Raw genomic sequence first — 16,991 nt, 5'->3', positions numbered from 1 at the left:
ACAGGAACAGGCCCTAAACACCAGAGCAATAGAGGCTCAGATCTACCACACCAGACAAGACCCAAGGTGTAGATTGTGCAAGGAGGCCCCTGAGACAGTTCAGCACATAACAGCAGGGTGCAAGATGCTGGCAGGGAAAGCGTACATGGAACGACATAACCAAGTGGCGGGCATAGTGTACAGGAACATCTGTGCAGAATATGGACTGGAAGCCCCGAGATCAAAGTGGGGAACACCCCCAAAGGTGGTGGAGAATGACCGAGCTAAGATCCTGTGGGACTTCCAGATCCAAACAGACAAGATGGTAATGGCAAACCAACCTGACATTGTGGTGGTGGATAAAGAACAGAGGAAAGCCGTTGTGGTGGATGTAGCAATACCAAGTGACTACAACATCAGGAAAAATCAGCACGAGAAACTGGAGAAATACCAGGGCCTCAGAGAGGAACTGGAAAAGACCTGGAAGATGAAGACCACAGTGGTCTGTGGTCATCAGGGCCCTCGGCGCAGTCACCCCCAAACTGGAGCAGTGGCTAAAACAGATCCCAGGAACAAAATCAGACATTTCAGTCCAGAAATGTGCAGTTCTAGGCACAGCCAAGATACTGCGCAGAACCCTCAAGCTCCCAGGCCTCTGGTAGAGGACCAGCTCAGAGGATGAGAGAGACCACCTGCAGAGGGTAAGAAGGGAATTTCATTTTTATGACTGTTGTGGTATAGAAGTATACCTAATTCTACACATATAGTTTCCAGGTGAGAAGTTCCGGTTGATAAAGTGGGCGTGGTATATAAAGAGCTGCTGCGTTCATTCAGACACGTGTCTTCTTTGTGCTCTTGTAACCAAAGAACAGAATATACTCGGGTTCAGATAGCAGTTTACTATCAACCAGTTATGTTTATTACAAGTTACTGGACTGAAACACATCCAACTTCGTCTCAACTTGGTCATACAGTTTTCCTGGAAAACCAACAAAGAAAAACATTCAATCCAAACAGGAGTGGAATATATTCATTGTGCTCATTTCACTTAAGCACACTTCTGAACTGTGTGGGACAAATTATATTTGTCTCTGTCAGTGTTGCAGTACTCGAGATCGGTCTTGGTCTCGAGACCATTTTTTGATGGTCTCGGTCTTGTCTCGGTCTCGGGCGCTGAGGACTCAGCATTTTATTTCAAGACCAGTCAAGACACCTCTTGTGAGAAATTCTGTTCCCCTGTGAAAATCTGTTCCCCCTGTGTCGGGAGCGCGCATTGCAGCCAGAGAAGTGGATCCGGCGGATCTGACCATTTTCACGGCGCTTCTGATCGATTTCTCGGTAAAAACTACTCGTATAATCATGTCAATGTTGTAACTTTCAGTTTAATCGGCAGAAATCAAAATAAAAATGCATACATAAATAAACGAAGTCCTATGTGGAGGTCTTTTTACGCTGTTTTGTGTTATTTTAAACGCGAAGAGAATCGATCTTTTTTTTTTTTTCAGCTTTTGTCTCGTAAGCCTGACAAATAAAAGTGAGTCAACAAACAGGCTCCCAACACGAAGTGTGCATTTATAATTTTTCATTTCTGATAAAGGAGGAGGGAAGCTGGCTGATAGCAAGGCACAAAAATAAAGACTTCCTGAAAAGATCAGAGTGTAAACTTTTTGGTCAATCCCGTTCTAATGTAAAATAAGGAAAATAAGGAAATGTCTAGTATGCTATCACACATAATTTTTGAGAATTTGGAAACAGTTACTTTATATTTCCCAAAGTTATAGGGGGAGAAGAGGAGAGAATGGATATTTCACCAGCCTGATAAAATCTGTTCCCCCTCTTAAAATGGAAACAAATTAATTTACCTGCAAGTCTTTTACTGTGTTGATTCCACTCATCAACAACAACAAATCCTGCAAGTTTGAAAACATTAGCTCTTTATTTGCCAAAGTTAGGATGGGGGAACAAAATATTTTAAGCGCCTGATAAAATCTGTTCCCCCCCTTAAAATGGAAACAAATTAATTTACCTGCAAGTCTTTTAATGTGTTGATTCCACTCAACAGCAACAAATCCTGTGATTTTCATAACATTTGCTCTTTATTTGCCAAAGTTAGGATGGGGGAACAAAATATTTTAAGCGAATATTCTTATTTTGAGGTAATGACAGCGTATACATGTCTGAGCTAAGCATATGATTATCTGACAACGTATGCTGATCTAACAGAACACCGGAAAGGATCCTCTGGTTTGAGGTGAAGTCATCCAGCTCTGGTAGGTGACAATGGTTTCCTCTGGCTTCCATCTTCTGTAAATCACCTACTAACCTTTTCATCTAATTCCAGCCCTGACACTGCTGCAGCTCACTGGAGACCCTGCTGTTTTGTTTCACTTTTTTGTTTTGTTTCATTGTTTGATTTTGTAACTGTTGTTTAACTTGTTTTGTTTAGTTGCTTAGTTTTGGGTTTTCTTTGGTTTAAATTTACTTTGGAACATTCTATTGTTTTGTGTGGCCTCCAGCCTTGCTGCAGGTAGCGGCCATGAATTCTTTTAGACTATTTTATTAAAACATTGATTTTAATTGGTTATGTTGTAGGTAACCTCATTTTAGTCTGTGGCCAAGTTTAAATTGTAGTATTTGTTTTTTTTTTTGTATTTGCTTGTTTAACCCCATCCTTTTGTCTCCAGGCTGAGAGCTGAAGGTAGTGGGAGGGGCCTCCTGGGAGACTGGAACTGTGTGTCGTGCGAGTGGCCGGTGTTGGGATTTTTTCACGATTGAATGCCTGTTCACCAGTGTTTGGGGTGATTTATTTTGGATTTATACATTTATTTTAGGACTAGTTCCCATTTGGACCGCCCTCCCCCTGCTGGTAGGCCTCAGTACTGTACACTCCCCTCCTATTGTGTTCCTTATGTTGTGATTGTCTTTTACATGAAACAATAAAATGTAATTTATTTTTTTGGAAAAGTCTTGTTCTCCTTGGTCACGAACCTCGAGCCTACTGGCAGTCTAATTCCTTGGGCTAGGGTTAGGCCCGAGGCTCCCATGTGTCAAGGTGGCGTTGTTGACAGTTTCTGGTTACCCTGCTGTGAGAAGCAGAGTAGCAGATCCCTACCATAGTGTTGTTACCCTGCAACCTAGGATGGCTGAGGGTAATGTATGAGATGATCTTCCCTCAACGTGTGATGCTGTGGAATAGGAAAGACGAGACACACACGTTGAGCTTCCTTCTCATTCAACTGGAAGATTTATTCTTCTTGTGTTATAACACACTTCATATGCAACATGGTTCAGGTATCACATACTTCAGTAGAGAACTATTAACTTCATTACATCAGAAATGACTAATATAACTTTAAACCAAACAATCACTCTTTCAATATAAACTGAAAAAGGCGCAATGCCTCTTCAACACTGTGCCTCGGCGCTCAGCCTCACACAGATATGATTTATCAGGTTTTTCAACAAACCCATAAAATAAAATAAAAATAAAAAACATCACATCTATAAAATAGAGAAACCAGAACAATGTCCCTTGAGTGAGACTCTCCCAAAAAGTGCCAAACACAAGCTCAAATGAACTCTGCTGTCCGTCAGCTAGCTCCTCAGCTAGCTCACACACACGTGCACAGGCCCGCTAGCATTAGCTCCAACCAGCCCCCAGAACAAGTCCCGCCCTCATACACAACAATTACAAGACGAACTTTGCGACTCATTAGTCGACAGCTGACTCAAGGACCTCCTCAACTCTTCCAAGAAACATATATATATTCATAAAAACACATTTTTACTGACCTGTGGAATAGGAAAGACGAGACACACACGTTGAGCTTCCTTCTCATTCAACTGGAAGATTTATTCTTCTTGTGTGCTCAATCTTTTCTGTGCCACTAACGCGGCAGCGCCCCTAGCGGTTGTGTGCGGCATTGCATAGGACTAACTAAAATGACACTACAGAACTTAGTACAAAGAGAAATTAAAGATACAAAAATAAAAATTATGTTGGGGTGCCTATTTTCTTAATTATTGTTTTAATTTACTAAGAGCTCATTTTTCACCCCTCTACAGTGTCGCCACACTTTAAATACACTTTGAAACCACGACAACGTATGTACATCTATATAGTTATCATTAAACAATTTAATGACTTATTTTCGTCAGAACTTGCTGTGTATTGTGAACTGACAACTCCTGATTGTCGGACTTCTTAATGCACATGCGCAGGCATGGTACTCACTGCATGTATGCTATTCTGACAGCTTATGGTAATCTGATAGAACACCGGCCCATAGCAGGAGGATCAGCTTTCCAATATGTTCTATATATGAATAATTGTTATTTTTGGTGTTATGGAGCTGTATGGGTGCAATAAAACAATACATACCCGTTTTATGTGAAAACTGCACTGGGGAGGGTGAATTACAGCCACACCCCAGTACCAAGCAGAAGACTTCCAGTGGTTTCTAGATTTAAACAATTCAAATCAAACTCTGAATTTGTAGGTCTTATGTAGAAGGAGAAACATTACTTACTGATGTTAGGGCTTAAGACCTGCATGCTTTCCAAGCAACCTTCCCAACAGCATGTGACCAAATGCCAGCATAAGCAACCAGGTGAGATAGTCTCCCTTTATACTCTCCAACAATCATGAGGTGATTAGGGGCCCAGGTGTTCTGAATATTGGGGAAGGCTTCTTCCTGCTACAAAAGCAAGGTCTGGCTGCAGCTGCAGTCAACTACAACACACGCCCGTGTAAAACTCATTAACCTACTTAACCGCTAAGTCAGGATGCCATACAAGTGTTAATAAAGTGTATGATGATCTATGTCATGATTTTATTTTGCTAATTAAATAAAATGATATGGTAATGACGTGTCTGACAGATATAGCCGTGAGTTCATTCTAAGCGTATGATGATCTGACAGCGTATGCTGACCTGACAGAACACTATTCTTTGTTCTTGTAATGCTCTGCATACACTGCCGTACCTATGATTATTTTATTTAATTATGTACATTGATATTTTTTTAATTAACAAATAAATAAAACACAAGAATGAAAGAGCACACAGAGCATGCACATTGCTCTTTGATTGTTTTCATTCAAAGTGGCAGCTGTAATGTGTGCCATAGTGTCAGACTACCTGGCTTCATGTAGTGGGAGAGAGGGGGAGAACAGTCACGATGAGCGCCTTGTGCATGGTTACTTCTTGCTTGTTGCTCCTTGGTCAGTGTTCATAATTGAGCGTTATTTGCCATCTGGGCATTGCCTCAATTGCTATGTTAAATGGTACAGAGAGTGGTGGTTTCTGACATGAGCAATATAGGCAAATGCCCAGGGCATTATCGTTTTAGGGATAGCACCAGACCACCGCGGATTGTAACACAGAGATGGAAGCAAAGCAGAACAAAAAGTTTGTTCTGCTTTTAATATTGGTAAAATTTATCAGGTATTTAATATCTAGGTCTTTTTATGGGAATACTGATCTTTCAGATCAGTTTGAGAAGGAATTTTGATCATATTTCACATTTTATTGTGTCATATAGCGCAGCTGGTCATGGTCTTGACTCGGTCTCGGTCTTGACTTGGTCTCAGACCCTAAAAGTCTTGGTCTTGTCTCGGTCTCGATACACTCTGGTCTTGGTCTTGTCTTGGTCTCGGGTTAGGTGGTCTTGACCACAACACTGGGCCCAGTCAATTACAAAATTAATCATATTGTGTTTTCGAAGATTGTTTTTAGCAGGTAAAAATTAATGTTCCCACTCCCAGACCAAAAAACACACATCCATATTTGAACTGAACCCCCCTGGATCTGCATGAAATGGTTCGTTCCTGCTTGGAGCGCTTGGCGGTGACAGTGTTCAGCAGCAGTCAGTAGAAGACAAGAACGACTGTGGCAGTTACTATGCTGCCAAGAAAAATGATAAAATCAGGTTAAAAAAATAGAGAGAGGGAGAGAGAAAAAAGCAAGAGTGTCAATTTGTAACCCAGCTTTTCTCTGAGAGATGGGTAGACTGTGTGAGATTATCAACCATTTAGCACAGTTAGCTTAGCTACACACTCCTGTTTGCCTCCCTTTCACTAGCTTTTAATGAATTAAGGAAAAAAATTACCAAGATATTCATATATTTAACTTGTCCCTGTACCTTATACCACACTTAACAACAGATGAGTCAGTCAACAGCAGCTCTAACCCACGTCCTTCCTGACCTGCCCTCTCCTAAGTGAAACTAAAGCTGCAGTATATAACTTTTATAAAATAAATTGGTATGTATGAGAGATAATCTGTGAAAAATCTATTTCGTCTGCTTTCTCTAGAAACAACCAGTCAGTGACGGGAGAGTTTTAGTGCTGTCAATCACAATCTCATGTGGCTGCTCATCCCTATGCTGCAGCTAGCGCAGCCTGTTGTGAATGCTCTGTCTAGTTAGTATAGCTACCAATGACAGCAGCTAAACGATTTTCCTGTAATGATAAGTTGTTTCTCACCCATTTGCACATTTAGCAGTGAGTGAATGAAGTTGAATGACAGCGCTAAGACCCTCCTCTTGGTTCTGATTGGTTGTTTTTGGCCGGAACGTTGCATTACCTTAGCCAGCAATAATAGTTCAGGGAGGAGGTGGAGGAGATTGATTGTTTTCACAGATTATCTGTCTCATAGCAAACTGTCATGACATGGTTACAGCTTTAACAAATATGGAGAAAACATATTGTTTTCATTAAAGTTATGTACTGCAGCTTGAATAAAATCCAACAAAGCATTTTTGAGAAGTCTGGATTGCTTTATGTGTATTTTGCATGTTGGTTTTGACTGTTGCTTGTGGGGAGAGACCTTTTAGTAAGCTAAAACTAGTAGAAAAAAAATTAAGCTATTTAGTTGCATACTGCATGCGCACTGTTGGTTGTAAAATTCATGAGCATTAAATATTGTGCTAGTATCAGTATTAAACCAAAGAAAGCATGGCAGTTGCAAGCCTTTAAAATTGTGATGCCTTTTATGGGTCAGATAGACTCAAAAATTTATAACAGCAGCTGTGCAGGTGGGGCCCAATCTAATTTTTTGTCATGGGGCCCAAGATTCCCGCGCCGCCCCTGATCTGTGGTAGCACTTCTTTATACACCAAGGATGCAGCAGTGTGTCACTGAAGGAGCTCTCCAGTTCTGCAAAAATTTCATGCATAAAGTGGGAGACATTGATGAAAATTTCAAACTGTTGACATAATTGATGAAAACACAAATTGTATGCAATTTTTTTCTCTGAACAAAATACAGAACCACATTGCAAAGCACTATAATCTGTTTATTTAGAAAAAAAGGTAACACTTTATTTGAAGGGGGGTGAATAATACTGACATGACACTGTCATAAACGCTTGTCATCAACATGAATAAGCCTTCATAAATATTTATGACTGTTGTCATAAAGCGTAATTTGGTAAATTATGACACTTCTAATACAAAGTTGACATTATTCAAAATGTCTTTGTTATGACTACTTGACATTAACCAAGAAATCATTACTGGCATAAATTTGTTATAAAAGTATTACTGATTGCACTTTAAAAATTAGGTAACTTTATGTTATTAAAGGTAAAGTTTAAACAGTAATGATTTCTTTTTTAATGTCAAGTTGTCATAACAAAGACATTTTGAATAATGTCAACTTTGTATTAAAAGTGTCATAATTTACTGAATGAGGCTTTATGACAACAGTCAAATATTCATGAAGGCTTTTTCATGTTCATGACATGTGTCATGTCATGTTTATGAAAATGTCATGACAGTCTTATTCACCCCCCTTCAAATAAAGTGTTACCAAAAAAATGTCCATAAAGCAAATAATGGTTAAGCATTATGATTTTTTACATTGATGTTTTGAAAGCAATTACAAGTTTTAATTACTTTAATTTCACAATAATAATTTCCCATCATAATAGATTAGAAAGTGCTTTAAAAAAAAAACCTTACTTTGAAGTGATTCACACATTTGTGCTGGTGATTTGTGTGAGATTGTAAGAATAAGCAGTGTGACATTTTTTTCTTAAGTGTCATATTTGAGTACAACCAAATCTTTGCAAGTCTTTATTATAAAGCCTTATTTTTAAAATTTTTGATACATATTGTTTTCTTTATATTTGAAGTAATGTTTTGTATTTTTTTAAAGAGTACAGTGTGTCGCTAATTGTACATTCTGTTAAGTAAATGAAGTCATTAGCTTACATTTTTTTTAAAATTCATCAACTTATGGATGCAAATTCAGTTTTAATGGAAAATAAAAATCATGTTAGAAGTGTCTCATCTCAAAACTTAGTGTTTTCCTCCTGAAGTCTACACATGGCTACACATCAAGGCCTTTGAATTCAAATAGGCTCCAGTAGAAAACATCTGGACAACAGCTCCACACACTTTGGTTTGGACTACAGCATCAAGCTATCATCATCTCCATTGAGTTCTTTCTGTTTTTTGGACTTAACCTATATTAGTTGGGTTTTTTTTATGAAATGTTGCCACAGACAGCAAAGGTGCAAAGGTGTATTGTTAGCTTTAGCTCATGTTTTGCATTAACATTAGCCACATTAGACTGAAAACAGCCTGCTAACATCAGTGGTGCATGTTTAGAGATGTGTTTTGGAGGTGGGTCTATTAATGGAAACTGTCTTATAGTGTAGCTACATTTTTATACCTTGGCTAAAGCCTGGATTACTACTCCATCACCTTCAGGAATCTGTAGACTGTTAAGACCAAACTGGGTAGGTAGAAAAATTTAACATATCATTGCAGAGGCTCCCTGCAGAGCTGATACAAAACTTGGAAAGACAGAAAAGACCAAGTGCAAGAAAAAAATAAGAAATAGTTAGAATCTTGGTCTCTGAAATGATGAAGATTTTAAGAATCCAACAAAATGCAAGAATACAAAGATGGCAAAAAGGATAATGTGGTCAACCTGGTCGTGTGTGATAGCGACCAAAGTTTCTTCAAGATATGATTAATGGTCATGTTATTGGACCTGGATATCTGGTAAGGTAACTTCAGGCAAGAGCCTAAAAATGTTAAGTAACTCAACACACCAAAGACGCTAAGCACCATCAGATGACAAAGAAGACACAGATGAAATGTCTGCTGAGCAAAAAGCATCATTCATTTATTTATTTCTATAGCTTAGCTGTTAACTTACCCAAAAACAACACTTCTTCTGAGAAAAATTTGACCAATGGTTACTTAAAAAAATTGTGGCAACAAAGTGACACGTAATATAATTGAATAGAATTTAAGTTTTACAATATTGATTAAAAAGTATTGAATATGTTAACTTAACTTAAAAAAATGAAGTACATCTTAATAAAAGCAACAGCTGAAATGTGTTTGATTTATTAATATCAATGCAAATGATCATTTATATTGCCCAAAAATATTTAGTAAATCCAAGTCAATTTTACAAGAAAAACTAATTTTTATTTACTAAGTATCTGAGCAAAAATGATGTAGATTTATTAAATATCTGGGGGAAATTTAATCATATTTACTAATAATCTAGGTGAAATTAACTTATATTTATTAATTAAATGGGTGAAATTGATTTACATTTACTAAACATCAACATAAAAATTATTTGGATTAAGTAAATAATACAAATAATATCAACTCATATTGTAGCACATTATTGGTTAAGTCAACACATTAAAACTGTTGTTCTTATTAATCTGTAGCTAAAATAATTAATCAATTTTAAGTTTTTATTTGTATCATAGCACTTTAAATCTATTCAATAATATTGAATGTCACTTTGTTGCCATAATTTTTCTGTGTCTAATTTACACAATATCCTGACCAAACTTGAGTGGCATCAAAAAACAACAAATTACAATGCATAAAAAAGCAGCAGCATTTATTTGTGCAATGTTATAAAACGTGTTTATCCAGCACCAACTAGTGCAAAATTCCTAAATACAACAATAAAACAGAGAAGGGGCAATATATATCAGTATCAAGTCAAAAACATAGTGCCACTCTGCTCAAAGTATAGTTAACATGATTTTTTAGAACCATCACATCAACAACAATCAACGTGGACTCAGTTAAACTTGCTTCAACAATTTATCAATCACATAAGAGTTCACTTTATGTTTAAAGTGAACTCTTATGTTCACTTTTGTGCTCTGCATGTTTAAGGCATGCAGAGCCCAAAACAAGTATGTACATAAAACTTACCTGGGGAAAACACATGACAAGATGTGAGAGTTGGGCGAGACCTTTGAGGCATAAAAACTTCCATTTACTTTTTTTGTATGTTTATGCTACATCTTGTCACTGTGTTGGGGCCCTTGGCTCCGTGACACTTACTTTCCTTTTCGAAAAATAAGTTGAAAGACAGAACTGGAAAAAAAACATATTAAATAAAGTGCAAATAAAACACAACAAAGTTTTCCAGCCTGCAGATCATCACCCTTCAGTGGTGAAGCCTGCATGGACTCTCCAAAAAGGCAATAGTGGATGCTCTATGCTGTATAAGGGTTCATGTGACAGACCTGAACAGATCCAAGCCATATAACAGGCACATATGAGAACAAGGGGTCAGTCCTTAGAAAGGGTGGTTAACTGTAATGTACTGCAAGAAAGAATACACATGCAGAAATCCACTGAACTGAAAATGACCCTAATTTGAACTAACTTCATCGAGCATTTCACAAAGTTTTGCGTGTTGGTTTTGACAGTGACTTGTCTATTCCCTTTTGTTTAGCAAGGGTCCGTTTTCTTAAGCCAGTAGTTTATTCCTGAGACTGTTCACTTTTGGGGAGAGCTTTGAACTATCCAGCCCGAGGAGAAGTTTCTGAAACACTTCAAACGTGTATCTGAGCTCCTTTGGATAGGCGAGATTCACAGCATACGCCAACCCAACAAGCAGGGAGCAAGCCCTTGGAAAGTTACCCAGAGCAGTTAGAATTTTCATGCCGTCCACCACGATACCGATGTCTGGATCCTCTGACGTGTTAGCTTTGATGTTGTAGATCTTCAGGCTTTGAACAGCAAGGTCCTGTGACACACTGTCTTCATCAGCATCCTGTAATAGCAAGAACATTGTGCATATCAGACAGTGCAGCCAAAGGAGAAGGTTCCATTTCCCAAATTGCTTGCAACTGTTTGGACAAGAAAATCTGGAGCTTGTCAGCCGTTGCTTGTAATGCACTCTATTTATGTCAGTGTTTTAGACAAATCTGAGATAACACACACAAAAAAAACGCACATAATTTAAAAAGGAAAAATATATATATAAATCAATCATAATAATATATTATATTATAATCAATTATGCAATGAGGAGCTGAACAGTTACAAATATTTCTAAATGAAGTTTCTGAAATTAAATCAATCCATTACACTATTATTTCTTCCTGGCACTGTCTTGATTAATATCTTATTCTGCGTTGCCTCAGTCTTTCTGTAAAAATGTCTTTGTATTCACAAAGCAGCGTCTTGGCCATCATTTCTTAGCTCACTTTTAGGGACAAATTGCCAAGACTTAAAAAAAAAGAAAAAAGTTATGGTTAGGTAAAGCATTCTTAGGAAAAAAATTACATAAATTACTGACAAGTTTTAAATTATGCCAGTTGGTGAAATCAAATTGAGATAGCATTCTGCACTAGCATTTAAAAATTACTTCATGGAAAATAAGAATTTAAACACACTTAACAGAGGACAATGATATACCTTGCCAAGAACTACTGGGAGAAATACAGTTATGACTATTTTGTGATTTGACTTTCCAACAAATAACAAGTACAAGAGATGAGAGAAATCACCTACTTTATATTTTAACATCTAATTCAACTTACATCGTACTCTTTTAAGAGTTCATCTGTAGATTCCCCAAGGTACATCATCAAACATCGAATGATAACATCTCTGGTCATGTTGATGTCAGGATTGCTTGGAGTCTGAAACAAAAAAAAGAAACACCAGGTGGTTTATATTACTGTTAATATTGAGTTCCTGCGCCGTCTTGGGGACCAGTGTAATAAAACACTACTCATACAAATTCTCATGCGATTATTTCATATTCCATTTATAAAGACAATCACAGGCTAACCTCCAGTAAATTTAAGTAATGATATTCCAGAAGTTTAAACACAAAACTTTGAGAATAAAATATTAGCAACGATAATGCTCAATGAAAGATACCTTGAGTAGGATAGCCTGCAATCTCAACCCCATGCTTCCGCCCTTCAAGTGGAAGAGGTTCAGAAGTCGAGGAGTATATTCATCCAGTTTGGACATGAACTTAGATTCAAGATGCACCATTGTGATTCTGTGAAACTCATCCTGGATCTGAAAGACAAATCATGAAACCAGTTTTAAAGCATCAAATATTACAAACATACATACTGTTCTTACGACATTTTTCAAAAGCAAGAAGATGGATCAAATTTGATCTATAAAAAAGATGACAGTAACGCAACACATTTTGTATCAAATTGCTAAATGCAGAATCACAAATGCAATCCTTCACATTGACTAGGAATATTTCTGATTGGCATGCACTTAGAACTCACGTGAGATGTCTCAAATAGAGCGGGCCATCTGGCTTTGATGTCCTCTATACTGGGTGATTGGTTGATGATTTCGTTTCTTCTGTGTGCAAATGTTTTGGCCATTTTTTCTTTTATCAATGCGTTGTTGTCCTTTTTCTTTACTTCAGTAAGCAACAGAATTCTCTCTTGTTCTTGACTTTCTTCATCCTCTCCAGCCGGGTAAGGAGGAAGGAAGTTTATCTCTGCTTTTCGAGGCTTTTTAACATTTTTTGCAGACTTCTTGTCCGCAGGGGTCTTGCGTTTTAGTGCATTGCATAACACCTCAGGAACACCGTAGCCTCTGAGTTTGGTGCGATAATTTGACATCTTGTATTTAAGGCTTTGCTGCCAGCCATAGTAACCTGCAAAGGAACCGGGTTCCTTGAGACAAGGATATTTATTGACAAGTGCCTCAGCAACATCACTTATCTGTGAACCTGATGGATAGGCTGTATAAGTATATACAGTTTCAGCCAGTTTCTCAAGTATGTCTGCCTTGATCTTAGAAGTAGTGAGAAGTGTTCCATTCTTCTTGTAGTCCTCATTGCCTCTTTCAAGATACATCTCAGTTTCGTAGGCAAACTGCGGAATGGGGAACTGCTTTGGCCATGGCTGACAGCGTTCTGTGGTACTGCGCCCAGACAGGATAATGGTGTCCTGTGAAGAAGCAGATGACTCTGCATTTGATGCAGTTGACGCTTCAAACGATGCAGAGTCACAGTCAGTGGACTGTTGAACAGAGGAATTGTCCAAACTTTCATGAGCTGCATACAAGTTCAGAAGAATAGGAGAAGTGTGAAGAACCTTTATGGTGCCTTTGTGTTGGATAAGATCACTGTTGTGAAGAGTAAAATAATCTTCAAATTCCAAGTCAAAATACTGAAGACTGAACTCAGTAGAAATCCCAAAGGTCTCCTTCACAATATTATGCAGCTCCTCCACAGTGGGCGGGATTCCTGATGGAAGGACCAACTTCTCAATTCGGTCGTCAATTATTACTCTGAGTTTTGCCTCCATCTCTGCCATCCTGACTAGCTGCATCCTTCAAATACACAAAAGACAGTTTCATGGCTCTTCAGGTGATTTCCTATATGCTGAAAGTAGTCCTTCTCTGTAGAACAACTAGCACTGCAAACTAAACACTTAAAAGAAGGGATGATTCCTGGCTGTATACTGCCATGAGCTGTATGATACCTGGTAAAATGTGTGCGAAGGGCACCCTGTGTTTTAAATGTGCAAGGGCAACTGTCATATAGACATGGCTGGGTTTGCCCACGACCAAATGTTGCGTGTTGTAGTCTGTAATGTTTTATTAGATTCCCTTTTGTTGCAGACAAAGACTTGCAGATCTTACACTGCCACCCCATAGGCCAGAACCTAAGATAATAAGAAAAAAATGTGTTTTTAATTTAGTGTATAACTAGTAGCCTACATCACTAATAGATCTAGTAATTAAATAATGTGCCAGGGCTGAACAACTAATCAAAATTTTATCAAAATTGCAATACAGCCTACTGCAATTTTCAAATCACAGGAGGTACAATATTTCTTACATTTCTTAAATCTTAAAAAATTATTTTAAATGAAATGTTCTGCTGAAAAGATGTCCTGGCCTACACATCTAGAGACTAAAAAAAACCATCCGTTACACATCCCTGCAAGAATCACGCCATAATCATCTTAATTTTTTTAATGAAAATAAGAAAACAATTATACAAAATTATATTTCCCTCAGAAATTGCAAATCATTTCGCAACTGTAATGTCACTGAAAAGATCATCACAATTAAGTTTTTTTTTTTAAATCATCCAGGTCTATAATATACCAACTGTGGATGAATACCTCATCCAATCCCACTTCAAAAAATGAACTATCGTTTTAAGATGTTAAGACAAAAATATGAAACAGATTTTAAGGTAATATGCACATCAACAAATGCCAAAAATAAATATTAAAATCAAAGATGCCCAAAACGGACTAAGGAAACATTTCTCTCACTCTCTCTGTGGCAGCTCAGAGTCAGTACGAAGCTACATACTGATTTCAACCCAACATTCACAGACGCATCTCACTGTAACTGTTTATCTGTCAGTGTGAGCTGCAGCCACAGTTTGAAAGCATAACGTTTTTCCGAGAAAACGGGAAAAATGAGGAAGCCGTTTGTGCCAACTGAATGTAACTAACGTAATGTTAATGGAGAACCTCAGTGAGAGCCGGTGAACTGGGGTTTAGCAAAACACCAGCCATTGTGCTCAAAACACGCCAAATTAAAAGAAGAAAAAAGAAACAGCGCACTTTGTCTTAAAATGTAACTATGTAAAACGGCTGATTTTTCTTTCGAAATGTGTAACGTTATAAAAGCTGATTAGAAATCTGCTTTTAACATGCTACTTGAGTAAAAATGTTACTTGAGTACATTTTAATTGTAAAAACTACATGCAGTAACTTTAAACGAAACTCCTGAGTTGATTAGCTCATTGATTATCTCACCGTTGAAAACAACGTCTGTTCCTCCATTATGGTGCCCAAACATGCTAGCTAGCTTGTTAAGGTGGGGGAGGGGAAGCTTGGGCTGAGGCCAAGAAACTAAATTAAATAAAAGAGTAGCTTGTATTCTACGGCCACTATATAACGGTATTACGTTAGTCACATTAAATTGTGACATTGAGACTACTTTTTCAATCATTGCAATGCATTTAGTCAAATCAAAGACGACATAGACTGACTTCGAATCCTTCACAATATAACAGTAAAGTTGCCATGTTTGCTAATTTGCAGTAACTTAAGACAATGTTTAACTGCTACAGACACTTGAATTGTTTAACTAAGAACACTTAAAACATGTCTTACCTTTAAGCAAACGGTAGTCCACGAAATGCTGAGCAGACGCGATGTTCCTGTGATGAAAATGCCTTGGGCGGGAAAAAGTCAAGGCCTCCCAAATGAGTAAAATTTATCAATTTTCTGCATTTTTGACTTTACCAATGAAAATAAATAAATAATACTTATTGTTTTTTTGCTGATTATATTTAAATAAAAACAGAGTAAAATGCAATTTAAAAAATATTCAAATTTGGTTAATTCAGCTCAGTGAGATTCAAAACTGCACACAGTCTTTTTTATTATGTATAGTTTGCTCTTATTTATTTAGTAAATATTACTTAACCCTGATCACACTTTTTTCAGTGTGGGGCAGGCTTCAGGCCACATAAGCAGCAGTGGGTCCTCACAACATACTTAAAAGGTGAGAAATGAATCAGCATGTCAACATGTAGTAAACTGAAAAACATTTATTTTTTTTATTGTTTATGGAAAACAGGGAGATAAAATTCTTAACCAAAAAACAAACAAAAACATGTAGAATCGTGTTTTGATTTAAGAAATCTACTGTGTCAGTGCAGTAACTGGAACTCCGTTGCATGGATCTATATTTAGTTGGAAAAAAAATCTCAAAAGAATTAAACAAGATCTTCGAGTTAGAGCAGATCTGTAAGATGGTGAACCTGGAAAAGGTAAAAACTTTAGGTATATAGACAAAATAAAAACTGGGCAGAAAGAAAAAATACTTCTATACTCTGCTAAAATCAATATTTCAAGTTCATATCTCAAATTGTTTTTGGAAGCCCTTGTTATGCTATGCTACTCCTTTGGGAGTATTAAAGAGATGCTATGATATAAAAAAGCACAAATCAAATTTCAAAAGAAACAGGAAGAAGATAGTGGCTGGAAAAAGGAGTAAACACAAGAGAAAGGAAGAGAAACATACAGGGGGGAGGACAAATGGAACAAGGGAGGGAGTTTACTGTAGTAGGTGACTAAGGGCTAAACAAAGGGGAGGAATGGGAGAGAGAAGAACAGGGTCAAAGTTCACACTCATTTTTTATCCATTACTTTTCTGGGCCACATTTTGGGTCATGGCTGTGTGTATGAATGTGCTTGAAACACACACTACTCAACCATGTCAGCAGATTGGATCACTTTAAACAAATATGTCTTTCTGGCCTTTTCCTCTTTAGCCTAAAGAAAGAAGAAGAAGAGAAGAAATAGCGTAGACCTCCATGAAGACCATAATCACAAACAGTGGCTTCTCTTCACACTCGTGTTGCTCCAGTTTCCAGACAGGAGGAGGAGGCATTTGTATTTGACCGCAGGCCGACCTTCTCTATGTTACCCTCTCACCTCTCCTTCACCTCTCTCCCATCATCCTTCATCTTGGACAGAGGAGGCCCCATCTACACTTACACACACACACACACACACAAGCTTGTCCTGGGAGTGACCTCTGCTCTGTTCAGTAGAGATTCTGAAGGAATGGCTGCTTACACGCTCATGCAAACAACATGATATGAGCAGGAACAGTGGGGTTATGAGAGAAAAAAAATGAAAAGCAAAACACGATCAAAGAAAAGCAACTCGGATATTCCTTTCATCACCCTGTGTGTATCTCCAA

The 16,991-nt window shown here is 37.7% G+C and overlaps 1 protein-coding gene across 1 annotated transcript; it reads right to left on the bottom strand.

Annotated features, from left to right (window-relative positions):
• Window positions 1-9,864: 9,864 nt before the first annotated feature.
• LOC148157887 (uncharacterized) lies at window positions 9,865-12,993 on the bottom strand. The gene is made up of 4 exons (XM_088007911.1): window positions 12,524-12,993; window positions 12,153-12,299; window positions 11,807-11,908; window positions 9,865-11,034 (listed from the first exon to the last, which is right to left on the bottom strand). The coding sequence occupies exons 1-4, from the start codon at window positions 12,866-12,868 to the stop codon at window positions 10,729-10,731; spliced, it is 900 nt and encodes a 299-aa protein (XP_087864037.1). The 5' UTR covers window positions 12,869-12,993; the 3' UTR covers window positions 9,865-10,728.
• Between the last annotated feature and the right edge of the window lie 3,998 nt (window positions 12,994-16,991).

The sequence above is a fragment of the Poecilia mexicana genome, unplaced genomic scaffold (genome assembly GCF_051168715.1).
Source record: "Poecilia mexicana isolate PSO_F unplaced genomic scaffold, ASM5116871v1 scaffold_8, whole genome shotgun sequence".
Lineage (NCBI taxonomy): Eukaryota > Metazoa > Chordata > Actinopteri > Cyprinodontiformes > Poeciliidae > Poecilia > Poecilia mexicana.
This window is presented reverse-complemented; position numbering and strand designations above follow the sequence as displayed.